The sequence below is a fragment of the Phaethon aethereus genome (assembly GCF_964289735.1).
Source record: "Phaethon aethereus genome assembly, chromosome: 2".
NCBI classification, from domain to species: domain Eukaryota; kingdom Metazoa; phylum Chordata; class Aves; order Phaethontiformes; family Phaethontidae; genus Phaethon; species Phaethon aethereus.
This window is the reverse complement of record NC_138582.1, coordinates 22630516-22651701: the sequence shown is the minus strand read 5'-3', so window position 1 is coordinate 22651701 and position 21186 is coordinate 22630516. Positions and strand designations below refer to the sequence as shown.

Here is a 21186-nt window from a genome sequence, read left to right as displayed (position 1 = left end):
CTGCCTAAATTGAATGACTGTGTGCCACAGGTGGAGGGTCAATATAGTAGAATATGCTTAAGAGAGTAGTCATTATACTCTAGCTCAATGCTTCTATCTTGCAGAACCTGAAAAAAGGTTGGGTAGAAAGATATAGCAAGGAGTTGTAAATATTAATGGCAATATTATAGTAACAAAACAGGATAATACGATTTCAACCTAAGCTCTTCCTTCTATTGGCCTTTAAACATCCCGAGCTGCCTACTTGATCCTGATTTAGTATTTTTAATCACTGATCCCAAAGTCATTACATCAGGAAAGTTTACATATGAATCATAAATTAGAACGGTAAAATAATAACAGATGTACAAAATAAGACTATAATTGGAAGCTGTATCTCAAAAGACTTCAGATTAGTACAAGATAACTAGCAGAACCCATGTGCAGTTCTAGCCAAAAGACTGACACAACCCTTCCATGCATCTGCAGTGAACATAAACCTCTATACTTTTATTAAGTCTATTTTCTACTCTACATCACCATTATTAAACGTCACCTCATTCTGATACTCATAATTAAAGATGCTGATAAATCAAAGGGGGTGAAAGACAGAGGGAAGAAAGACCAGTAAAGTGACACAAAATTTACTTTCTAGTCAAGTACTGTTCTTAACTGGAATGCTTTTTTTGTTGCTTTGTTTGTTTAAAATGAAATATGAATATATACTTTGAAGATTTTTTTTACTTTAAACAAGATTTAATTGAAACAATTCACATGGCCTATCTTCCACATCAGATCTTAAATATGGGGTTCCCTAATGATCTCTTTTAGATCTGTAATCTATATTGTTTCCATCATTCCAGCACAAGTCGGCCTAACTTACATCCATGCAGCTCAAGTATTACTATTTTTTCCCCTCTTTTTCTAAGATCACATACAGCCTTTAACAGCAGCCTTAACAACACTGGATTAAATAGTTTAATGAGGCATTAAACTGAGCACTACTGCATGATGCTAATGAGAAGAAATCAAAGAACATAATGGCACAGTTGAATGTATAGCAAAAGTGTTGTTAGTATTTCAGAAGTCTCCTCTTCACATTGGAAAACAGAAACGATCAGATGATTATTAGAGCAGATTTGTCAACTCTTCTATACACAGGTCAGTTTACAAAATTAGAAGACTGCTCTGATCACTGAAACACTACACAACCACCTCAATCGGTAAATACTTTGTAAGTATCATATCAAGGACAGAGACTAAGCTCAAACCAAAGTTTCAGCAAGATTCATTTAAAAAAAACCAAACCCAAAGACAAAAAAACAAAACAAAACAAATTTGAAAAGACATTTAAAAACATTGGATTGAAGTCTTAAGTACTCTAAACCGAGTACTACTGCATGATGCTTACAAGAAGAAATCACTTCATGGTAAATTGCTTATAGTTGAAAATATTACAGCTTCTTCCAAAAGGTGTTACATATTGAAATTGTTTCAAGATCAGAGGAAAAGAGAGGAAAGAAAAAAGTTTCAGAAAAACTCTACTGAGCTTCCCTCCTCTGCCCATTCCACACCCTTATTTAAGATGTCCTTCCTTCTCAAAGCCCATCAGGCAGGAACACTGCCTTCCCCCTGTGGCTACCAGGAGAGGGAGATAAGGAGGGCAGAAGCTGATGCCGGACCCAGGGTAACAGTGTGTGTGTGGGCAGTTAGCAGAAACTGTAGTAGAGGATGACTGAGTAGACAGTGACATTTTTTCCCCCCATCATGTTTTTTGGTGAGACAGCGGTAAGCAAAAGCCAGATAGAACACTGGCCTGAAAGCTGAGCCAGCACCAAATGCAAGGCAGCATTACTTCTGCCAAGACTTGCTAAGCTGCAAAGAGCTGAAGCGTAGAGGGAACTTTTTTGTAGGCTTGAAAACAGGTGATAGAAAGGCATAAACCCTCCTGGAAACTTCAGGTTTCTGAAGGAGCTCTGACAAGGTAAAGGAAGCCATTAGGTAGAAAGAGTGCAGAATACAGAACAGGGGCAAACATGGCTTAGGATAGAGGAGATCAGAGCTCATTTTACAGAATCTTGGTGGAATAGTTTTGAAGACGGGTGGCAGTGAGTGTGTGTAAGAGTGTATGAATTGTTTTATGGAGGAGAGGAGTTAAAAGTCAGTGCACAGAGATTTGGAGCAGGCCAGAGAGTGGGTTATAGTGAGAAAGCAGGAGAACACAAAACCATTATGAAAAGAAAGAGGAATCTAACTGAGTATTTTTGATGATCAGGACATAGAAAACCATGACCATGCTAGTCTATAAAATCCCAATACCACCTAAGGCTAGAAAAAAGTTTGGAGCTAGTCTTTACCCATGACTGTCTTCCTCCTCTCTCTTGGCAGCAGCTACTAGAGCAAGAATTGCCCACAAAAACAGTCTCAAACTATTACTTCTGGTAACTAGCTTATATTGCATACTTGAATTATCCAAGAAAAATTTTGCATGTACAAAACCATGTCTATAATTGGCTAGAGTAATTTATCATATTAATAGGTTTTTAAATTGTGTGTTTTTTTTTTTAAAAAGAGAGTATACCTTCTGGATATGGGAAATAATAGTGCAAATGTAAAAAGAATCCCACCATTTCTTCCTTCTTTTCCCTTATTTATGCTATTCAGAAGTCTACCCAACTATTTTAACAACTAATTTTATTCTGATTAGAAAATTTCAAACCTTAAGCTATGTTAAAAAACCTCCCAAGCTGCCTAGTATTTGTATACCCCCCTGCTCAAATCATTTACTCTGCTTATTACTGTGAACACTAATTCCAACTTTGGATAGTCAAATTTTAGATGGGATTAAAATAATCTATACAATGTATACTTTCAGTAAGTCTTGCATTGTCTTCAGGTAATGCATATACTGTACCCTGCTACAATAAAGTAGATCTTGAAACAGAAAACAAAAAAATGAAACCACAAAACTGAACAAGGTATCGTTTGAAACATACCAGCAAAGTAGGCTAATCTGAAGCCTTTTCTGGAGATGCTATCATCTGAATGAAATCTGATCCAAACGTGATCCTGTGAAGAGATGTATGGTGAAGGAATGGAGGAGCCGCATGCTTTATAGCCTTCAATATTCTTGTAGCTTCCAATTGTTAACCAGTCTGAGCTGCATCGTCGGGATCCCTGAACATCAAAGTCTTGAAAGCTGTGAGGAAAAGAAAACAAAAGAAGAAAAAAAGAAAATAAAAAAGAGGTCAAAATTGCTACTGAACTGAATATTACAAAACCAAGCTGATGAATTGCTACAATAAAAATGGTAATTAGCTGTACACTGTATTCTGGTCCAAAATAAAAAGAGCGGTTTCTCTACCCATGTAAGAATAGGCTTTCACCTTGTGGTGATGATACTTTTATGTTATGAGGACAGCAAGAATCCATTCTGTCACCCAAAATACTGCATCCACTACTTAAAGAAGCTCAGTTTTGCTATTAAAACCACATTAAGTCTGCAGCTAATAAATAAATAAATAAATAATTCTGTTAATGCAATTGTCTGTATGAGTCTCATTTAATCACGTTCACATACTACTAAGTGGTTTTATTTAACTCAAATGTTATCAGAACTTTAGCTAATGCTACACTTTGACAATGATATGACTTGACATTATAAATACAGGTAAATTGTTCACAACTATGATTTCAGGTAAGATTTGCTCCCTGTTGCACTACTCGGTTACCCAATGTCATGGAATGTCATGGTATGGCTACAGCTATATCAAGACATTCTGCCACGGTAATGAAGTGTGAAGGGAGGACAGTCTGGACAAAGCAGGTCAGTACAAATAACACAGCAGTAAACCAGAAATGAAATGTGAAACATTTGCTAGGTAGATGAGTGGGAAAAAAACATTTGAGAAAAAAAAAAAGTTTTATGATAAATGAACTGTATGAAAAAGTTTAGAAAGCATTCTAGTAGATGAACAGCTCTACCTACTTTACATTGCATTTACGCCAGTGTAATATTTAGTAGAAAGATTGTTTAAATTAAAAAGCAGTACTTTAAAAGAGTAACTGATGTCAAAGCAAATACTTCATAATGAAGAGCTGCCTCTTAGGTCAGCAGGTCTGTACTGGAAAGTGAAGTAAATCTGCAGCTAATGCAGTTTCATGATCAGCCTGTGAGGCAGTACTAATTTGTATCTTGATGCTAAAACAAGCTTAGATTTCCCTTGTGGCAGTAATGGGGAATGAACTGATGAGAACTTGAACTTACAATACATCTGTTTTACATTACTTCTTTAGAGAAGTTGTAAGGTACATGAAACTGTGAGGATCTCCCTGCCCCAAAAGTCAGCATTTCCAAAACTGCAATCATATCTATTGATTTACTGTTTATACCTCACCACTTTTAAGCACACCATGAGACTTCATAGCAATGAAGCATTAAAGAATTTCCCCTATGCCTTCTTTAATGCAAAATTCTTATATTTCAGAAACATGAAAATGAAATCAAATAAATGAGCACACAGAAACTTTTTCTATTTGCCAGCTCTCCAGCTGAAAACAAATGCTACATGACTGTGAGAGCAAATCAGATAAAAGGAAAAGCAGAAAACAAACATAACGGAAATCCTACATTTACAGGAAGGAAGAGGAAATTGGTACACACATAATTGGCAATTTAATATGTCTAGTCAGTACTTCTTCAATCCATGTAGTTAATACAGCAGCACTGTTACCTTATAGTAATGATCTCCCCTGGGTTTGCATGGATGTACCAGCTACAGTTGATTCGGGCAGGATACTCAGAGGGCCACCCTGGACTTGTGATTGTCCCGCTTGGTGATCGAATTTGTTCTGGAATATCTCCACAAGCTAAAAGATACATATACATTGAAAGCAACTTGATTAATGCCATTTTTTTTTTAAAGCCAGTAGGACAAAAATCAATCAACACTTATCAGGGAAAATACCACACTGAGTTTGATGAGGTAGCAATAAAAACAAGATCTAAAGGAGTTAATGATGCACATGGGTCACAACATGTCTGCCAAAAGATGTTTTCCAATGTTGCCAGTGCAGAAGTCTGGCAACTTCTTCTTCTAGAAGACTAATGTCAATTGGTACTACAGATTAAAAAAAGATTACTCCATACAGACTTTGACAACTTTATTAAAAACATGAAAGATTTTGTATTTCCTAATTTTATTTTTTAGCCTTCACAAAGACCCAGTTCAATTTAACTATGCATTTACACCTTATATTGATAAATGCATTAGAAGGTGAAAAATAAAGCAAAATAATTGAGTAGTAGAAATTTCCTGTCTTAAGACAACCCAGTGCCAGGCAATCATTTAAATATCCCCTTCCAGCCCTTGGCATGGAAATGATCTTCACACACATGATTCCAATGCTTGGAAGGCAAAGAGCACTTACTTCACCACACTTCATTTATAGATATTAAAAGTTAGGTTTACAAGAAATTAGTCTTAAGAGGGGCTTGTGTAACTACACTTCTGATAATGCACTTGTATTTATAGGACTAATTCTATGCAACTGAAGTAACTCAGCCATTTGTGTTCTTACTTTATTATAGGTGTAGCTTGCCTTAACCCAGTTGCTTGTTCCTTTTGCTGGAGTGTTCTCAGCTCTGCTGATTTTATTTCAAGTAATGAACTTATTAGTTTTGTGGTTTTGTTTCACTGCCTTGTTTTTTTCTCCTTAGCAGCATTATATCCAACATCTGTCATATAGCATGTTCACAACCGTCACATAAATAGGAAAACCAGAATATTCTTGCTACAGAGCTGAAATTATGAGGAAGTTTCAGAGGCCAGAAAACACATTAAAAATAATTGCCTTCTGTGCTTCTATTTTACAGTTTCCTTACTGGTAGTCCAAAACTTGTAAGGTCTTGAAGTTTACTGGTAGCACAATCAGTTATGAATAGCAGTTTAAACACAAGAACTATTACAAATGAAAAGGCATTTTTGTTATTGTCTGATGATCAAAAGCTTTTAGAATTTTAAAAATTTTGAATATGTATTTGATTAAAATAACAGATCAGAACTGATGCAGTGAACAAACACGATAAAATATGAACTACATTTGTAAAGTACTAAAGTTATAATAATGTAATTTGTAATCAGGTTATTAATTTTCTTCTATTTTTATCCACAATCAAGCTTTTAAGATAATTTTCCAAGACTATAGGGACTTGAAATTATTGACTAATACAATAAAAATTATATTTTAAGTGATTATTATTACTTAAAAATATTTATATATGGCATAAGAAATACATTCTAAAAATAGGTTTAAAAGGATCAAAAGACAAAAATACTGGCATATGCCTGCATTTTCTGTATTAGCTTAAATATGGAAATTTAAAAACAAAAATAAAACTCAGTAAATTTACTGTTTTCACACGCAGCTGCAAGAACACATTGCTTTAAATAGTTTTTCACATGTTTCTTATTAGAGCTTCATTCATGCTGCACAGTTAAGTGGTAACATAATTTGGCTATAGAATGTAGGACCTGTCCTAATATCTAGGGAGGAAAAAGTCTCAAAACACAGAAAGATATGATTTTATTTGAATATTCAATCAATTATTCCCTGGAAATTTTCTTGTTTTAATTTTGAGCAAACCCTATAGGTGGTGCTCTAACACCGCGATATTCTGGAACACTGCTCCTGTGTGAATGATCTGAATCATCAGACAAAAAATGGAGGGACCAGAAAGAAAAACTCTTTTTTTGCAATTAAATGTTGAAGTAAAATAGCATTTTTAATAGGTATGAAACAAAAACACATGCAAAAAAAGTATGTGTAAAACAAATGTACCAAGCTTGCAGATGTTGGCAAGCAATTCCACACGCTACTTAGTTACTACTGAAATATTGCTCTGCTTAAAATAAGTTCCCTTCAGGTGAAATTTATACTATTATAAAATTCATCTGGTTTTAGGTATTTACAAACCGACATATTGAGATTTTGTCACTGTGAACTTCTGAGGAAGCCTTTAAATTTTCCTGACAAAAACATTACACTGGAAGATAAAAATAAACCATTCAACATATGTTCATTCAATTTTACAAAGTTCACCTCCAAAAACTTAGGCATGCTGTAAATATATGTACAGCATGTGTCTGTCAAATAGGAACCTCCAAACACTGCTAGCAACTGTAAATTACTATGCAACTAGCTTTGCAACTTCCTATGCTGGTGCAGCACACCCTGACAACTGTAACTTACTCAATCCAATCCCTGCAGTAGGAAAAGCAGTAACTTTCACTTGTTACATGACTCTGAATGGAAGAAATTCCACACGGAAAGCCTGCAAAACCAAGGTAGTATTTTCAGAGCACCCTGGAAACTTCCAGTTTTACTCAAATTCAGGTTTTTTTAGCCTTTGTTTGCAATACTAGCCATAACCCGATATTTTCTATATTCTTTTACTTAAGCGGGCTGTTTCACTATTTCCACTAAAGCTAACACTAAAGAGCTGAAGGCAGAATATGACCCCATGCTCCACTCTGGTGAGACTCCACCCGGAGTCCTGCGTCCAGCTCTGGAGCCCTCAGCACAGGAAAGACATGGACCTGTTAGAGCGGGTCCAGAGGAGGGCCACAAAAATTATGAGGGATGGAACACCTCTCCTGTGAGGACAGGCTGAGAGAGTTGGGGTTGTTCAGCCTGGAAAACAGAAGGCTCTGGGGAGACCTTCTTGCAGCCTTCCCATACTTAAAGGGGGCTTATCAGAAAGATGGGGACAGACTGTTCAGCAGAGCCTGTTGCAATAGGACAAGGGGTAATTGTTTTAAACTAAAAAAGAGTAGATATAGACTAGATACAAAGAAGAAATTTTTCATGAGAGTGGCGAGACACCGGCACAGGTTTCCCAGAGAGGTGGTAGATGCCCCATCCCTGGAAACATTCCAGGTCAGGTTGGACGGGGCTCTGAGCAACCTGATCTAGTTGAAGATGTCCCTGCTCATTGCAGGGGGAGGGGACTAGATGACCTTTAAAGGTCCCTTCCAACCCAAACTATTCTATGATTTCCAGCACCATCCAATATGGGAAGAAAGAAGCAGACTAAGCAGTGCATGAGGAAGCAAGAATGTTCACAGGCACTAAAATACAGGATGGAGTGAACAATACTGTACTTCTGCTATGGAAGAGGAAAAACTCGAATGGAAGAAAGTGTGCATATCACAAACTGGGGGTTAACAAATAAAATGGAATGGACTTGAAAAGGGAATTACAGCTTCCTTAACTTCAGCTAGATAAATTTAGCTAGGTAAGCTAAATGCAGTTGCATACTTGGCATACATTCATGCACTGAAATCTCTTACTTGTAACTCAGGAGACAACAGAAATCTCCCCTTTGCTTAAAAAGTGTATAAAGGTCAAGATCAACTGTGTAGAAGCCACACTTCAGAAGTACTGGCATTTTGAGAGAGAATAATTTCTCAGAAAAATTTTTTAAAATCAAGAATAACCTTTTGAAATAAAAGTTTTAAATGGAGTCTACTTTATAAAGATAATAGCAAGCCTTTTAAAATCAATTCCTGACCCTTAACCTGCTTAACTAGGATGTTTCTTCTAAAGCTTCTGAGAATATGAAGTCACATATGTTTTATTCATGTGTTTGTAAACATGGAGAATGTCAGCAACATCAAGAAGGGCAAAGGAATCAAATAACTACAGTGATAATGTGTTAAACAGACAGGTATGAATAGAGGCAAACATCTTTTCACTAAGTTGTGGAGAATCTGCACTTCCAATTTCAATTGCTACTGGCCCTGCAGGCATTTGTCATACAGGTCAGTTATATCTATAGGAACTTAAATTACAGGAAAACTGACTAGGTTTGGAACAATTTGTTAAAAGTATTAAAAATACATAAGAAAAATGCAGAATGAAAATTAGAGGAGTCAGAAAAAAACAGATTAGTTTGCAAGCGAGGCAGAAGCACAAAGAAGCAAAGATACGTAGCGATACGTGCCCAAGATGTTTTCAAATCTCTTGCTGGTGGCTATAAGATTTTTGGATGGGAACAACTCCCTCCTGCACAACCATTTCTACATGGGTGTTGTCTCTGCCTACATACCTCTCAATTCCCCTATATTCTTTGGTACAATTCTGCTCATCCATCTCTTATCTGTTGTAACTTCTTTCCTTTGTGAGCCTTTATTTTATTAACATTCTAGTTGCAATTCTGCTTGTTACTTTGTTATACCTGTGCAGTACATTGCAACACTGTAATTGAAGACTGAAGATGTTTCACAGACTTAAGTCCAAAATAATGGTCAAAAAAACCTGCTGAGAGGATAAGCTGTGCACATGGTTTTCTAGTGTATATGGATTTTCCTGTAGACTTTTTAGAAACATGTACAACAGTTTTTCCTTATTCTCCCTGAAATTTGTTCACCATCCCACATTACAGAACATGACCGTAAACTACCTACGGGGATGCAGACTGGTAAACAGAAGAGAGCCAATGAAAACTTTACAGTACCAAATTCAACTTGCAAGTTATAACAAGAAAATAATTAAGAAACCTATGCAAAATTCTGTAGCAAGATCTAGAGAAGTAAAGTACCTGTAGTAACACTGAACAACACGTCAAGGAAAAAAGTCACTTCAGAAAAGCAGAGAGAGGGAGATTAGGGATTTATCTTCACAGTAATGCCAGGAGATTAGTTGAAAAGATAAAAGAATTAGCTTTCAATGTGAACCACAAGATGATAAGGTATGCATTATATTGGACATGGTAAGGACATGAATGCAGCTGGATAAATGATCTGAAGGTGTTTAAAACAGCTTAGAGTAAAAAGAGAATAATGTTGTGATAAAGTCTAAACCATGAATAGGGAGGATAATTATTGCATTTGTAACTCTCAGGAGCCACTGAAAGTCTTATTTGGAGAACTACGGGGGAAGAAGGCATAGGAATCTTTGCCTCCAGGTCAAGCTCTAATGCTTTAATTTAAAATGCCCTTTGCTCTGCAATACAGAGACACACTCAGTAAAAAGGAATCATTATAATTTTTTTTAAGTTGCTGTGAACAAGTGTTTTTACTAGTGCAGAAGATCTTTAAAATGGGGTGGGGGGTGGTTTTGCAGTTATGACAATTTTGGTGCAACATACCCCACAGACAGATCTGAAAATATTTCTCAATTTTTCAGATTTTAAAGGCATAAACACTTGTTCTCTAGTGATAGCTTATACACAAGAGACAACATTCCACTGTTGCTGTTGGTAGAAAAAGCACACTCATATATTAAAGGTGTACCTGTAACTTGGCAGATATAATATACACCAGAAGCATAAATACCAAAGACCACAGAGGTCTGTCCTATTAAAACATAATTTAGTAAGGTAGGTCATGTAGCCTTACAGCAGCAGTATGACAGGAAATCTACCATCAAGACAATCATTTCATTTTAAATCCCTTCTCAGTAGCAGCTGTCCAAGAAAATCGCTTGCTTGGTTTCAACACCAAGTTAAAGTTGGATTTAGAAAGATTAAAGGCCAGATGTCTTTGGTTCTATTTTACAGAAACTCTGCTTTAAATTGTTCTGACAAATAAAGCTGTCTAGGTATATTTGATGAAATATATCTGAAATACATTGAAATATCTGCAAGTTCAAAAACATGTTTAGGAGACCCAGATTGTTTCAAAGGAACTAAAAAATCATCACCATCTTTTATACTTGGGCCATACACCTAACATTTAAGATATACATACAAAGTACTGTAAGGAAAACACCACCGGGTCTGTCTACATGCTTTCTTCAGGTTTTCATTAACGACTCCCATCTCCATTATCTCAAAATTCTGCAGTGATGAATTTTCACTTTATATAAGACAGAAACTTCAAGAATATGGTATTTTTCCCCAGATGGAGAACTATTTTAGAACACACGACTGCCAGAACTACCTTTATGTTTTTAAATTTTTTTTTTTTTTAATTTATTTTTAAATAGAAGTCCTCACTGGATCTTTCGTCTCAGTAGTTAAAGGTCTGTCTACCAGCTGCTGTTATCTTGCATTGAAAGTACATTGTGTTCTCTTCTTGGCACTATCTATTCAAGCATGCTGGCCAAAGTACTGCAAGCAGAGTCAAAAATTCCATTCACCTCTTGCCCAGCAGATGCTTTTTTGCCTGTATGGTGACCTGTGACACAACTGCTGCAGTAAAAAGGGGTGAAGGGTTGTTAAAACATATCCTGAAAGCTGCACAGCTAGATTTTAGGCTCTCTGTTGATCTCGTACAATCCAATTCCAGCAACAATTGTTCCAACAGTAGCAAGTACCTGTGCTGTTACTTTCTATTTACAGTGTGCCATAAAAGTACTACATAGATACTTGATGCATTATACTGTTGAAAACCAACATTCTTCATGATGCAGTACAAGAACGGATAGCAAAGATCTTCTATAATTAGACTTTTGACAGTCTTTTGAGTGGCAAACAATGAAAGGGAACAAGAAGGTAGTATGGTGTAACAGAGACCATCCACTGACCGTACCTTTATCCCAAAACTTAACCATGTGCACAAGCAGCAATGTAATGTTTGAAGTGATACTGCAAGGATAACTACAGCGAGATGTGCAAGCTGCTGTCAAAAAGGACGAGTTTGCATTTTGCCTCTTATTTTAGAGGAAGGGTGTGAAAATCAGTTTCATTTCCAGAGATTAGTGGCAGCTTCCCTATGGAAAAAATCAGGCTTGTATTCTTCTACCCACTGAAAAGGAGTGTTTATCTGCCCACCTGCACATATTCTAAGCATCTGTATCACAAAACAGGACCAGCAGCTTAGCTGACACTGCTTAACGTCTGAAGAACAAAGACTATTGTCTTTGATACAGACTATTATCTGTGATACAGTGTTATCACCTAATGCCTTAGTGGTCATACAGTTACATCACTAACACAGAATAGTCCCAACTGTGGCTGCTGCTCAGAAGAGGCCTAAGACCAACTTACTGGAAGAGAACAGAGCAACCTTTGAGCAGCGTGTGCTGCTTTTATACCCCATATTCTCCCAGCATCTCATCAGTTTCTCAGTTTCATGAGTTCTAAAATTCTTTTTTTCTTGCATTAAGGAAACTGTGCAGTCAAGTGTACAGTAGTTTCAGTTACTGCTTCAATCTAATCAGGTGAAACGCATAAGTCCTGGATTTATATTATTTGATAGTAGCAGTGTCCAAAATTACATTTCAATAAATTTCATTTCACAAAAACTTTACTGTGGAAAGAAAATATCAATTCAACTTAAACCAACTTTTCTCTTAGTTCAATGTTTGTATGGAAAAATAATTAAGCAGTCCACTTAGAAAGGCATAATCTGTTCATGAGCATGCAGGTATCAATTTTATCTTATGAGAATTTTTCCATGTTCCAGTTGCTTCATTCCTTATTACATGCTGCAAAAGGCAGTAATAATTTTTATAGCCAAATATCTCTTCATAAGATACCAGGTGGCTTTCAATATTTACTATTTAAGTCATGCATGAAATTTAAACATTACAAAAAATGACTTACCCGTTGACACTCCTGAAATATGCACATTTTCAGAATGTTCTGCAAGAGCACCATTTCCTAAAATTAAACATAATGAATAAGCTAATTTTGAAGATAAAATTTGTAAAAATTCTTCAGATACCCTTTTACAGAACAGAAAGAACAAAACTGGAGTTATTTTAATTAATATTAAACATTAAAGGTCCTATGTTCATTTTATGATAAAACTTAGAGAAAAACTAGAGAAAAAGTTACTATACAATCAAAATAAAAAACCAAGCATTGTTAGTGTACTAGGAATAATTAAACATACTAGAAAGTTAAGGAATGAGAGACTGAGAGTAGCAAAGAGTTTTGAGAAACTTCAGGCATTTTAGATGGTAGATTTCCCATGATTTTGCATCAAATGCTATTTTCTTTTCAAGAAAGGTTTATTTCAGTGCATCTTCCCCATTTCCTCCTGGATCAAGATTGTAAGTAAATGCTATGCAAATTAAGACATCCAGGGGAAGACATCCATCTATTTAATAATGAATTGCAGCCTATAACCTTTATCCAGAAAGATGTTTCAGATATAGCCAGAAACTAGCTACCTTCAAGACTAACTCCCCATCAATGTTCACTAAAACTAATTATACTTGGAAAGATGAACAACGACACCCATGTGGTCATCAAGAGTTAGAGATAAAAAAGTTATTCCTTCAAACATCATACTACTTTGTACTCCTGCAAAGTAAAAGAAGTCTGCTAAGGTAAATACATTTGCTGACAGGCGGTAGCCCTGTTACATGATGTAACAGATCAAGTTATATTTGTGCACATTTCTCTCACTGAACAGCTCTCATTCTCCTCTCCTTTATTCAACGTCTTTTCTTTTAACCTTTGCCATGTCACACAGATTTTCATATACATGAAATCATTTGTTCTACCAGCAGTGCAATGTAAGTATGATATGTTTGGGTAACAAGAACCTTAAATACATGAAGAAAACTCAAATTCCTTTTATACCAAGCTTAAAAGACTGTTAGAGTTGACCTAGAACATATAAATCTAAGCAAGCATCTCAATGCTCCTCCACTCCATTGGTTACAAAAAACCCCCAGCGTTTCAGAAATTGCTCCCAAGGTTGACACCAAACGCACAAAGACATAATTTTTTACTTCCTAACGACAATACAGTTAGAAAACTGATGATCAGAATTTGTAGGAAAACAGCAAATCCATTTAAAAGGAAAAAACAAAAAAACCCATAACTAAATTATTGGGCTCTTAAAAGTGACGTGTTTCCCCCTCCCATTTTTAATGAACTAATTTTGCTGCATATATGTACACACCAATTTGCTTTGTTTCAATTTAAAAAATTCCGCACTGTAACAATTCCCCTCAACATTCAAAAGACAGAAGTATTTTAAAACAAACACTATTTCAAATACTGTATTAGTGTACAACTACTTTCCAATTAAACTATTTTGAAGAGTGAAATACAGATATAAGGTTTAAAAAGGTATTCTCCAAATAGTTTCTCAATCTTGCACATAAACTGGCATGCTAAGGAGTATTTGCTGCTCTGATTTCATGTCTTCAGTAAAACTTAGCTCTAAATTTACAAAATAAACACTATCTTTGCTGTAAAGTGATTTTACTTGTGACTGATTCCACAGAAGCACATTTCTGATTGTCTTGTTTTCTATTATTTCCATCAACATAAGGAAGACATTAACACATTTCAAGACTTCTTGTTTTAAGCTAAAAATAGTTTACTGGTATTTCATCTTTCAAATTACAGTAAGGATTATTCATTGTTTTTATATTTTCAAAAAGGGGTTATTAGCATATACAACAATATCTGTATATAAATATCTGTATATATATCTGTAGTTGCTATTGAGCAATGAAAATGAACAGCATGACAAAAAAGAAGGAATTCACAAACATTTAGAAATATGAAAACCCCCGAAGTAATTACATTGAAGACAGTCAATATCTGGGCATTCCATTGATGCCCCCAGAATATGAATTATAGACAAGCTGCCTATATATTAAGACCTGGAAAACAAAGCCCCCAGAATTTTAATGAAATCAGTTCTGATAAAAATACAGTAACAAAACATGAAAATATTGACATAACACTGAGTGATGGAAAGAAAATCAATGTATATATCACAAAATTGCCAAAAACTATAAATCAGTAATAACAAGAAGCATACTAAAATGGGAACTCACATCCAAATCCTGTATGCATTGACTTAGAATTAATGGGTTAAATTAAGAAGAAAACTTAAGTCAATATCCAAAAACAGAGCACCTTAATATTGTCCATCTAAATATGTTTTATGATCTAAGAATTAATCTCTTGACATAAAGTGATGTCATATTTATTGTCAAACTAACTTCAGCAATTAGTCAGAGGAAGCACTAATGTGTGGCGATGAAACCTCAACTCAGATCCAAGTACTACAGTGTCAAAATAAGGTGGTTTTTGAAAAATTATTTCCTTCCAATAATCCTTCATTACATGAAAGATGAACTTAGAAACCTCTCAGATTATTACTTCCTTTTTTATTGGAAACTGTCACTGAAATAGAGTGTGTTCAGATGCCATTTAAGCATAACCAACTGCTGACACCTTTATGAAATTTTTAGGCAATGATCCTTACATGTTCTCAACAATTATGTCACATGGTTCAATATAAACAGAACCTACTAGAATACCAATATATCAGATAACAGATCAGTAATTTCCAGTACAATATGGGAACATAATAATCTCTGAAATTCCTGTTAGTCTATCTATTTAATACAGCAGAGTATGAGTATATATAAAAAAAAAATTCTTAGACCACCAGTAAGCTTTCATATTTTCATGTTTTAAAGAAATATTTATTATTCATTCCCATTTGGACCTGAAGTTTTAAACTGAATCAGGTGCAACCTAACAAAACTTGACACAAAGTTTGTCCACATCAGTTACAGGAGCTGGTTAAGTACATGTGACAGCACAGCACTGGAAGACACACACTGAGAAGCTCCCACATGAATCCATTCTGCCTGTGAGAAAACAAGTTTGTTTTCAAAAGCTGACATCTTCCATCACTTTTTTCTTATTTTTTGGTGACGACTTAAAAAAAAAATTACTTGTGTAACCAGGACTATACCCATCTCCTTCATATCCTTTTATAAATACTTATGATAGATGGAATACTTATTTTATGTGGTATTTGACAGAAACGTAGTCAACTTTAGTCCTGCAGCTTAAGATATAGTCAGCAACTGCATTTAAGTTAAAAAATTCAAATGGACATGACTCAAGCAAAAAACAAGCATTTAGTATGTCTTTTTCTTTAAAAAAAAAAAAAAAATAGAATCTTTGGTAAATAGGATATGAGATATGTTAAACTACTGATAACCTACAGGTGAAACAAAAGTATGCAAAGTACTTTTAATGGCTTTCAATTTAAGTGCACATGAGTGTGTTGCCACCACTGCCTGTAATATCTCTAAATTAGATTTCTTGACTGCAATAAAAAAAAATCATCAGCCAACTGGTTATTAAGTGAGTTAGACTCTTTATAGGGTGCGTTTACAGTATGGAACAATCTTCAATTTCTGAGGTGCCTTTCTGTCTTGAGTAACTTTAAGAATCTCTTAAGTGTTCAAGGTATGGTTATGGTCAAAGTTGGTCACTGATTCTGATGGACTCATCCATAAAATTTTATTTTATTTTCACAGCACAAAGTCAGTACCTTTGACCTTAGTCAGTACCTTTGACCTTAGTCAGTTTTTTCTACCTCACTGAAGTTCTCCAGGTTGAGATGCTGTCTTGTCTTAGGAGCAGGCAGAAACAAACAACAAGTAGTTCCATGAACACTTGAACTCATTCCTTTTGATTTGTGTCTCACAGCTGACTGACCACAGAAGCAGGCAAGAGGACACCAGGTTTGCCTTCAGGTTTTCCAGCAGTCAGGGCATTTCTCCCCTCTCAGTCTATGTGAAACTATGTTAAACACCCCTCACCCCGCCCTGAAAATCCCAACACCCTCACCACATCACTTCCAAACATCCTGTTGAAGAGCCAGGAGCCCTAAACTCCTACACAGAGTCTGGAGAGGAGGACAAAACTACACGGAAGACAAAAACCATAGCCTTGGAAGGTATTTGACTTACTAACATTTTCTGAGTTTTATCACAGATAGGAAAATAAACACAGGCCAGGGGATAGGGGCTGGCAACAAGGGAAATGTCACAGCAGCAAACACTCCAACCAAATTGCAGAGGAAAACGACGGGGCGGGGGGTGGGGGGGGAAGTGTGGCAAAAAACAATGCTTTCACACTTGAAAAGCATGACAAGTTTGGAAAATATCTGCCACCTTCTATGTATTTGAAACCCAGACAGTAGCAGTGATGCTGAGACTAACATGGAGGCTAACCACAACACAGCAGCCTTCATTTCAGGGATGTTACCTCCCCACATCCTTCCATCCCGGCAGCCTGCTCAGCACAGCTGGCTCTCAAAATGGGAAGAATACCAGACTCAAAAGTATTATCTGCAAATAACTTCAGAGCATAAAACTAACCCTACACTCCGGAAATGAGCTTCTCCTTTAAATTTTACTCAAATTCGTGCAGTTTGCAAAAAACATAGCCAAACAGATCCCCCCAGTAATTAAGTGTCCCTCTTCATCAAAACACTGAGATTGAACAAGATGAGCTTCTGCATTCCAGATATATGAACTTGGAGGTTTCAGACAAAGAACAAGAACTTTATCTAAATACTGATATATTTGAGGTAGCAAATAATGACTCTTAAATGAAAATCCCATTTTCATTTCATTTTGACTAAAACTAGCAATATGAATGCATAGTGAAGTGATGAATACTGTAAAAGTGCACGCAAATAAATTTGGTACACGTGACTTTGCCCACCATGACTGTAAAATCAAATCTTATAACTTCAGTTTGGAAGAACATCATGTGTCTTGGGGCTCAGTTAAATCCAGACTGGGTTTTACAGAGAAATTAACTTGATTGTTGAAAGGAAAAGTGAAAATAAACATAAAAAAATCCACAGTGACAACCATCACATTTAAGTTACCTTTGTTTTTGCTGTTGGACCAAGTAGTTACTGTCCACACAAACCTCAGGCGCACTATCTCCCTTTGAAGCTAAACTCTTCTATATCAAGACTAAGCCTCTGCCATTAGCTTTAACAGCCAAATTACAACCCCCCTACAAATAGAAATGTACAAATTGAGGAACTGCTGTAACTGAATGGCTATGGAGAGAGAGTTTTTTCTAAACTACCTCAAGTTAAAAGGTACTGTGGTGCATAATGAATGCTACTTAAACAGACTGGACAGGATCTCTCTCTGGAACCACAATTATCAGGGACAAGAGATCAGCAACACTTCCTGTGTATCATGTGTTTCCAAACCCCCTTTATCATGGCACATGTTCAACTTGCTTTACTTTAGACAATGTACTTCATAACCAAACTTCCTTTATTCATCCTATTCACAAAATTCCTGTCCACTCTGTACCTTACAAGGAGTAAGCTTCTTTGCACTGCCTCTTGTCAGCTGATGTTACCTTGCATTAATCTTCACCCTATTTTGCTTCTAACTGACAAAGTGTGGATGATGCCACCAAAATAAAAATCTTACAGTACACTTCCATGAACAGATTGGCGCTGCCTTACATACCACCGCACTAAAAAAGCCCTTTAGCAACGGTTCTATGATATCCTAGCCCAAAACCAGCAATATCCTTCTTGATCTAGAGTTACAGGGGCTGCAAACATCCATGATGCCTCTGTAATATTCCAGCATGGAAATGAATGACCCCTTTCGCTAGCACATTTTGTGACAGTCCCAGCCAGCGGCCATCTCACCCCTCTACTTCCTGCAAATGCCTAAGCACAGCTGTGTAGAAACAAGCTCCACCTGAAGACACTGTGTGTCAGGCTGAACTGCAGTCACACTCATCTGCCAAGTCAGTGGGAGAAAAGTGCAAAGGCTAACTGCCTCCCTGTCACACCTACGGTTAACCTATGGCTAGGATGTTACAGCTTAGAGCAGAGCGTGCGGGAGACCAACAGAAAAACAAGTACCACCACCCTCCTCAAGATAAATCCGATGATCTTTAAGGGTCCCTTCCAACTCAAACCATTCTGTGATGAAAACATTTGTTCAGTATGTAACCCAAAATACCGTAATTGATTTATTTACATGTAGGTCACATGCAGTTAATGAGCCAAAAATATTAGGTAGGATCCTCCTCAGTCTTTTGGGTCATCGTTTACAACCTCCTTAACCCCTGAACACTTTGCACCTATATTTGTTAAACTGCTGCACATTTAGAATTAAATCCATTAACTGCAGGGATTTAATGCTGTAACAACAGCAAAAAGCTACATATCCGCAGGCATATGGCCATACTGCTGCCAAACTCAACTGTAATGCAGAAATAGTACTATGCAGTGAATTGAGATTATGCAATTGAGGAAAAAAAACACTTTCCATAATCTCAAATGAACGTGATGGTACAAAAAGAGACTCGACTTGTTATTTCATCCCTTATAACCTAGAAACATATCTGAGAATATCTTTTTGGCTCCTCCTGTACTTTCTCTTCTATCTGTGCAAAACATGTTTTCCTACCACTGCTAAACTGCTGTTAGAGAAATTCAGAGTTTGCCTTCCTCAGAAGACACGAACAGAGCTACATGTGCAACTTCAATATTACAAGAGACAAGGAACTGAAAGTCGAGCAAATAGAAAGAAAAAAGAAAGAAAAAAAAAAAAGACCAGTCTAAGCATTTGAAACTTACCCACCCAGAACAGTTCATGAAACAAACAGCATTACTGCTACAGGGAATGCTTCAAATTAAGGTGAGACAAAGCTCTGAGTACACAGACCACTGAAGCCAGGCAACATTTGTTACATCTCTATATTCAGTAACAAAGCGAAGCAGCAGTGTCATTCCCAGATTCCTACAGAAACCAGTCACAACCTTTACAGGTGACACCATTTTATTATTTCCTGCCTTCTGACGGCTTAGTTTGCAATCACTGCATCCTTTTGATTAGAGATATGCATGACATCAAATTAACACGTTTGTGCACCAATATGTATTTGGATTAACTACTCAAGATAAGACTCATGGTCCACAGTCACCTCATTTTCATGTCTTTATTGTTCTTTTTTATATAGTGCATTGCACCTTTGACCAGAAGTTTTTGTCCTACACCCAACTGCTGCTTACTTCCTTGACAAAGGGCAACACATGCTTTTGCCTAAGTTCCTGTATTTCATGACAAAAGGCAATTAAAAAAGCAGCATGAGAAGTGACAGTATTGACTTTTAGGCATTAACTGATCAATAATGGCCAGTTTAGCTGAAGAATCTTTGCAAGAGTTATTGACAAATTGTGTTATTTATTTTTAAATCAACAGTTTGGTATTAACTAGTTATGTACAGATCTTTTCCATATTTCCTTAGGGTTCAGTACTGGAGGCACAGGAATTTTGTGTGGTCATTTGTGAAACTGCATCAAGCTGTGCAGCAAGATGTAAATTATCCTTCAGGTAAGGGAAGGATTAAATAACCATTTCTTTTAATATAAAATTACACATGCAATAGACAGAAACATTGAGAGAAAGCCTTACTGCTGTGCAGACATCAGCCAGAATTCTCTACTAAAGGCAAGCTGAGCAACAGAGTGACAAGATTTATTCCAAACCCCTGTAACAGAAGAACATCTGCTACAAAGAAGATACAGTAAATACATCTAAAATTTCAAACAGTGGAAGACAATGTTCATGCAAAATGAGAAAGTGTTGTATACTCGAACACTACAATGGCATAATTAATTTCTTTAATTAAGGGAAGAATAAAAATGACTAATAGATGAAACTATACTGAAATAGTGGCTTATTTAAATGTTTTTATGACACAAAAGCAGGAAATAAGCACATAAAATTTCACTGTAAAAACAGATAAAGCACAGCATTTGTTTACAATACTCGATGGTGTTATTTTATGTAGTGCCATTTTTATTTTAGACCAACTGTGATGTAGTTTTATTTAGAAGACTAAGACAAGAACTAAAGAATCAATTCTGCAATACAATTGCTTTATGTAGGTTTTAGATTTATTTTTTACAACAACCAATATCTACCATTTTGTGCTTAGAAAATTATTTCTTGAGTATAAAACAATGGGTATGATGCTGCCAAAAGTCTGTACTGTATACTTAAAACCTGTTGTCCAACACTGCATTTTAGTATCACCCCCTCATTCTTATACCGTCCTTTCCTCCTCACAGAGGGATTTTAAATGACATGTAGCTGCATGATACTTTTGAAAAATAGGTCTTTATTCACCTCTTGGTGAATAAACACAGACAGGGAGTTCCCAATTCTAAATTCACTGTACAGAGCCTAAACTCAAAGTTAATCAGTACTTGAGTGAAAAGCAGCACACAACTTTATTCCTATAATCTTGGTAACACTGACTTAAAAATCTCCGAAGAAAAATATCATTCTACTTTTACACTCTTTAGCATTGTAACATTATTCCCCGTACCAAAAAAATTCAGTGTTTATTCTTCAAAAATTGACTACTAAAACAGGTACTCTACTAGGTAAGTGAATGCTTTGAATTTGAAGAATATACAGGGA

At 36.0% G+C, this 21186-nt stretch overlaps 1 protein-coding gene across 1 annotated transcript in view; it reads right to left on the bottom strand.

Annotated features, from left to right (window-relative positions):
• The window catches only part of LRP12 (LDL receptor related protein 12), a gene marked incomplete at its 3' end in the record, with an annotated part of 57869 nt that overhangs the window by 8959 nt on the left and 27724 nt on the right, over positions 1-21186 (bottom strand). The window contains exons 2-4 of the mRNA XM_081996870.1: positions 12530-12586; positions 4713-4848; positions 2976-3178 (exon numbers count right to left, since the gene is read on the bottom strand). Coding sequence (XP_081852996.1) covers positions 2976-3178; positions 4713-4848; positions 12530-12586 — 396 coding nt within the window. The remainder of the gene's footprint in view (positions 1-2975; positions 3179-4712; positions 4849-12529; positions 12587-21186) is intronic.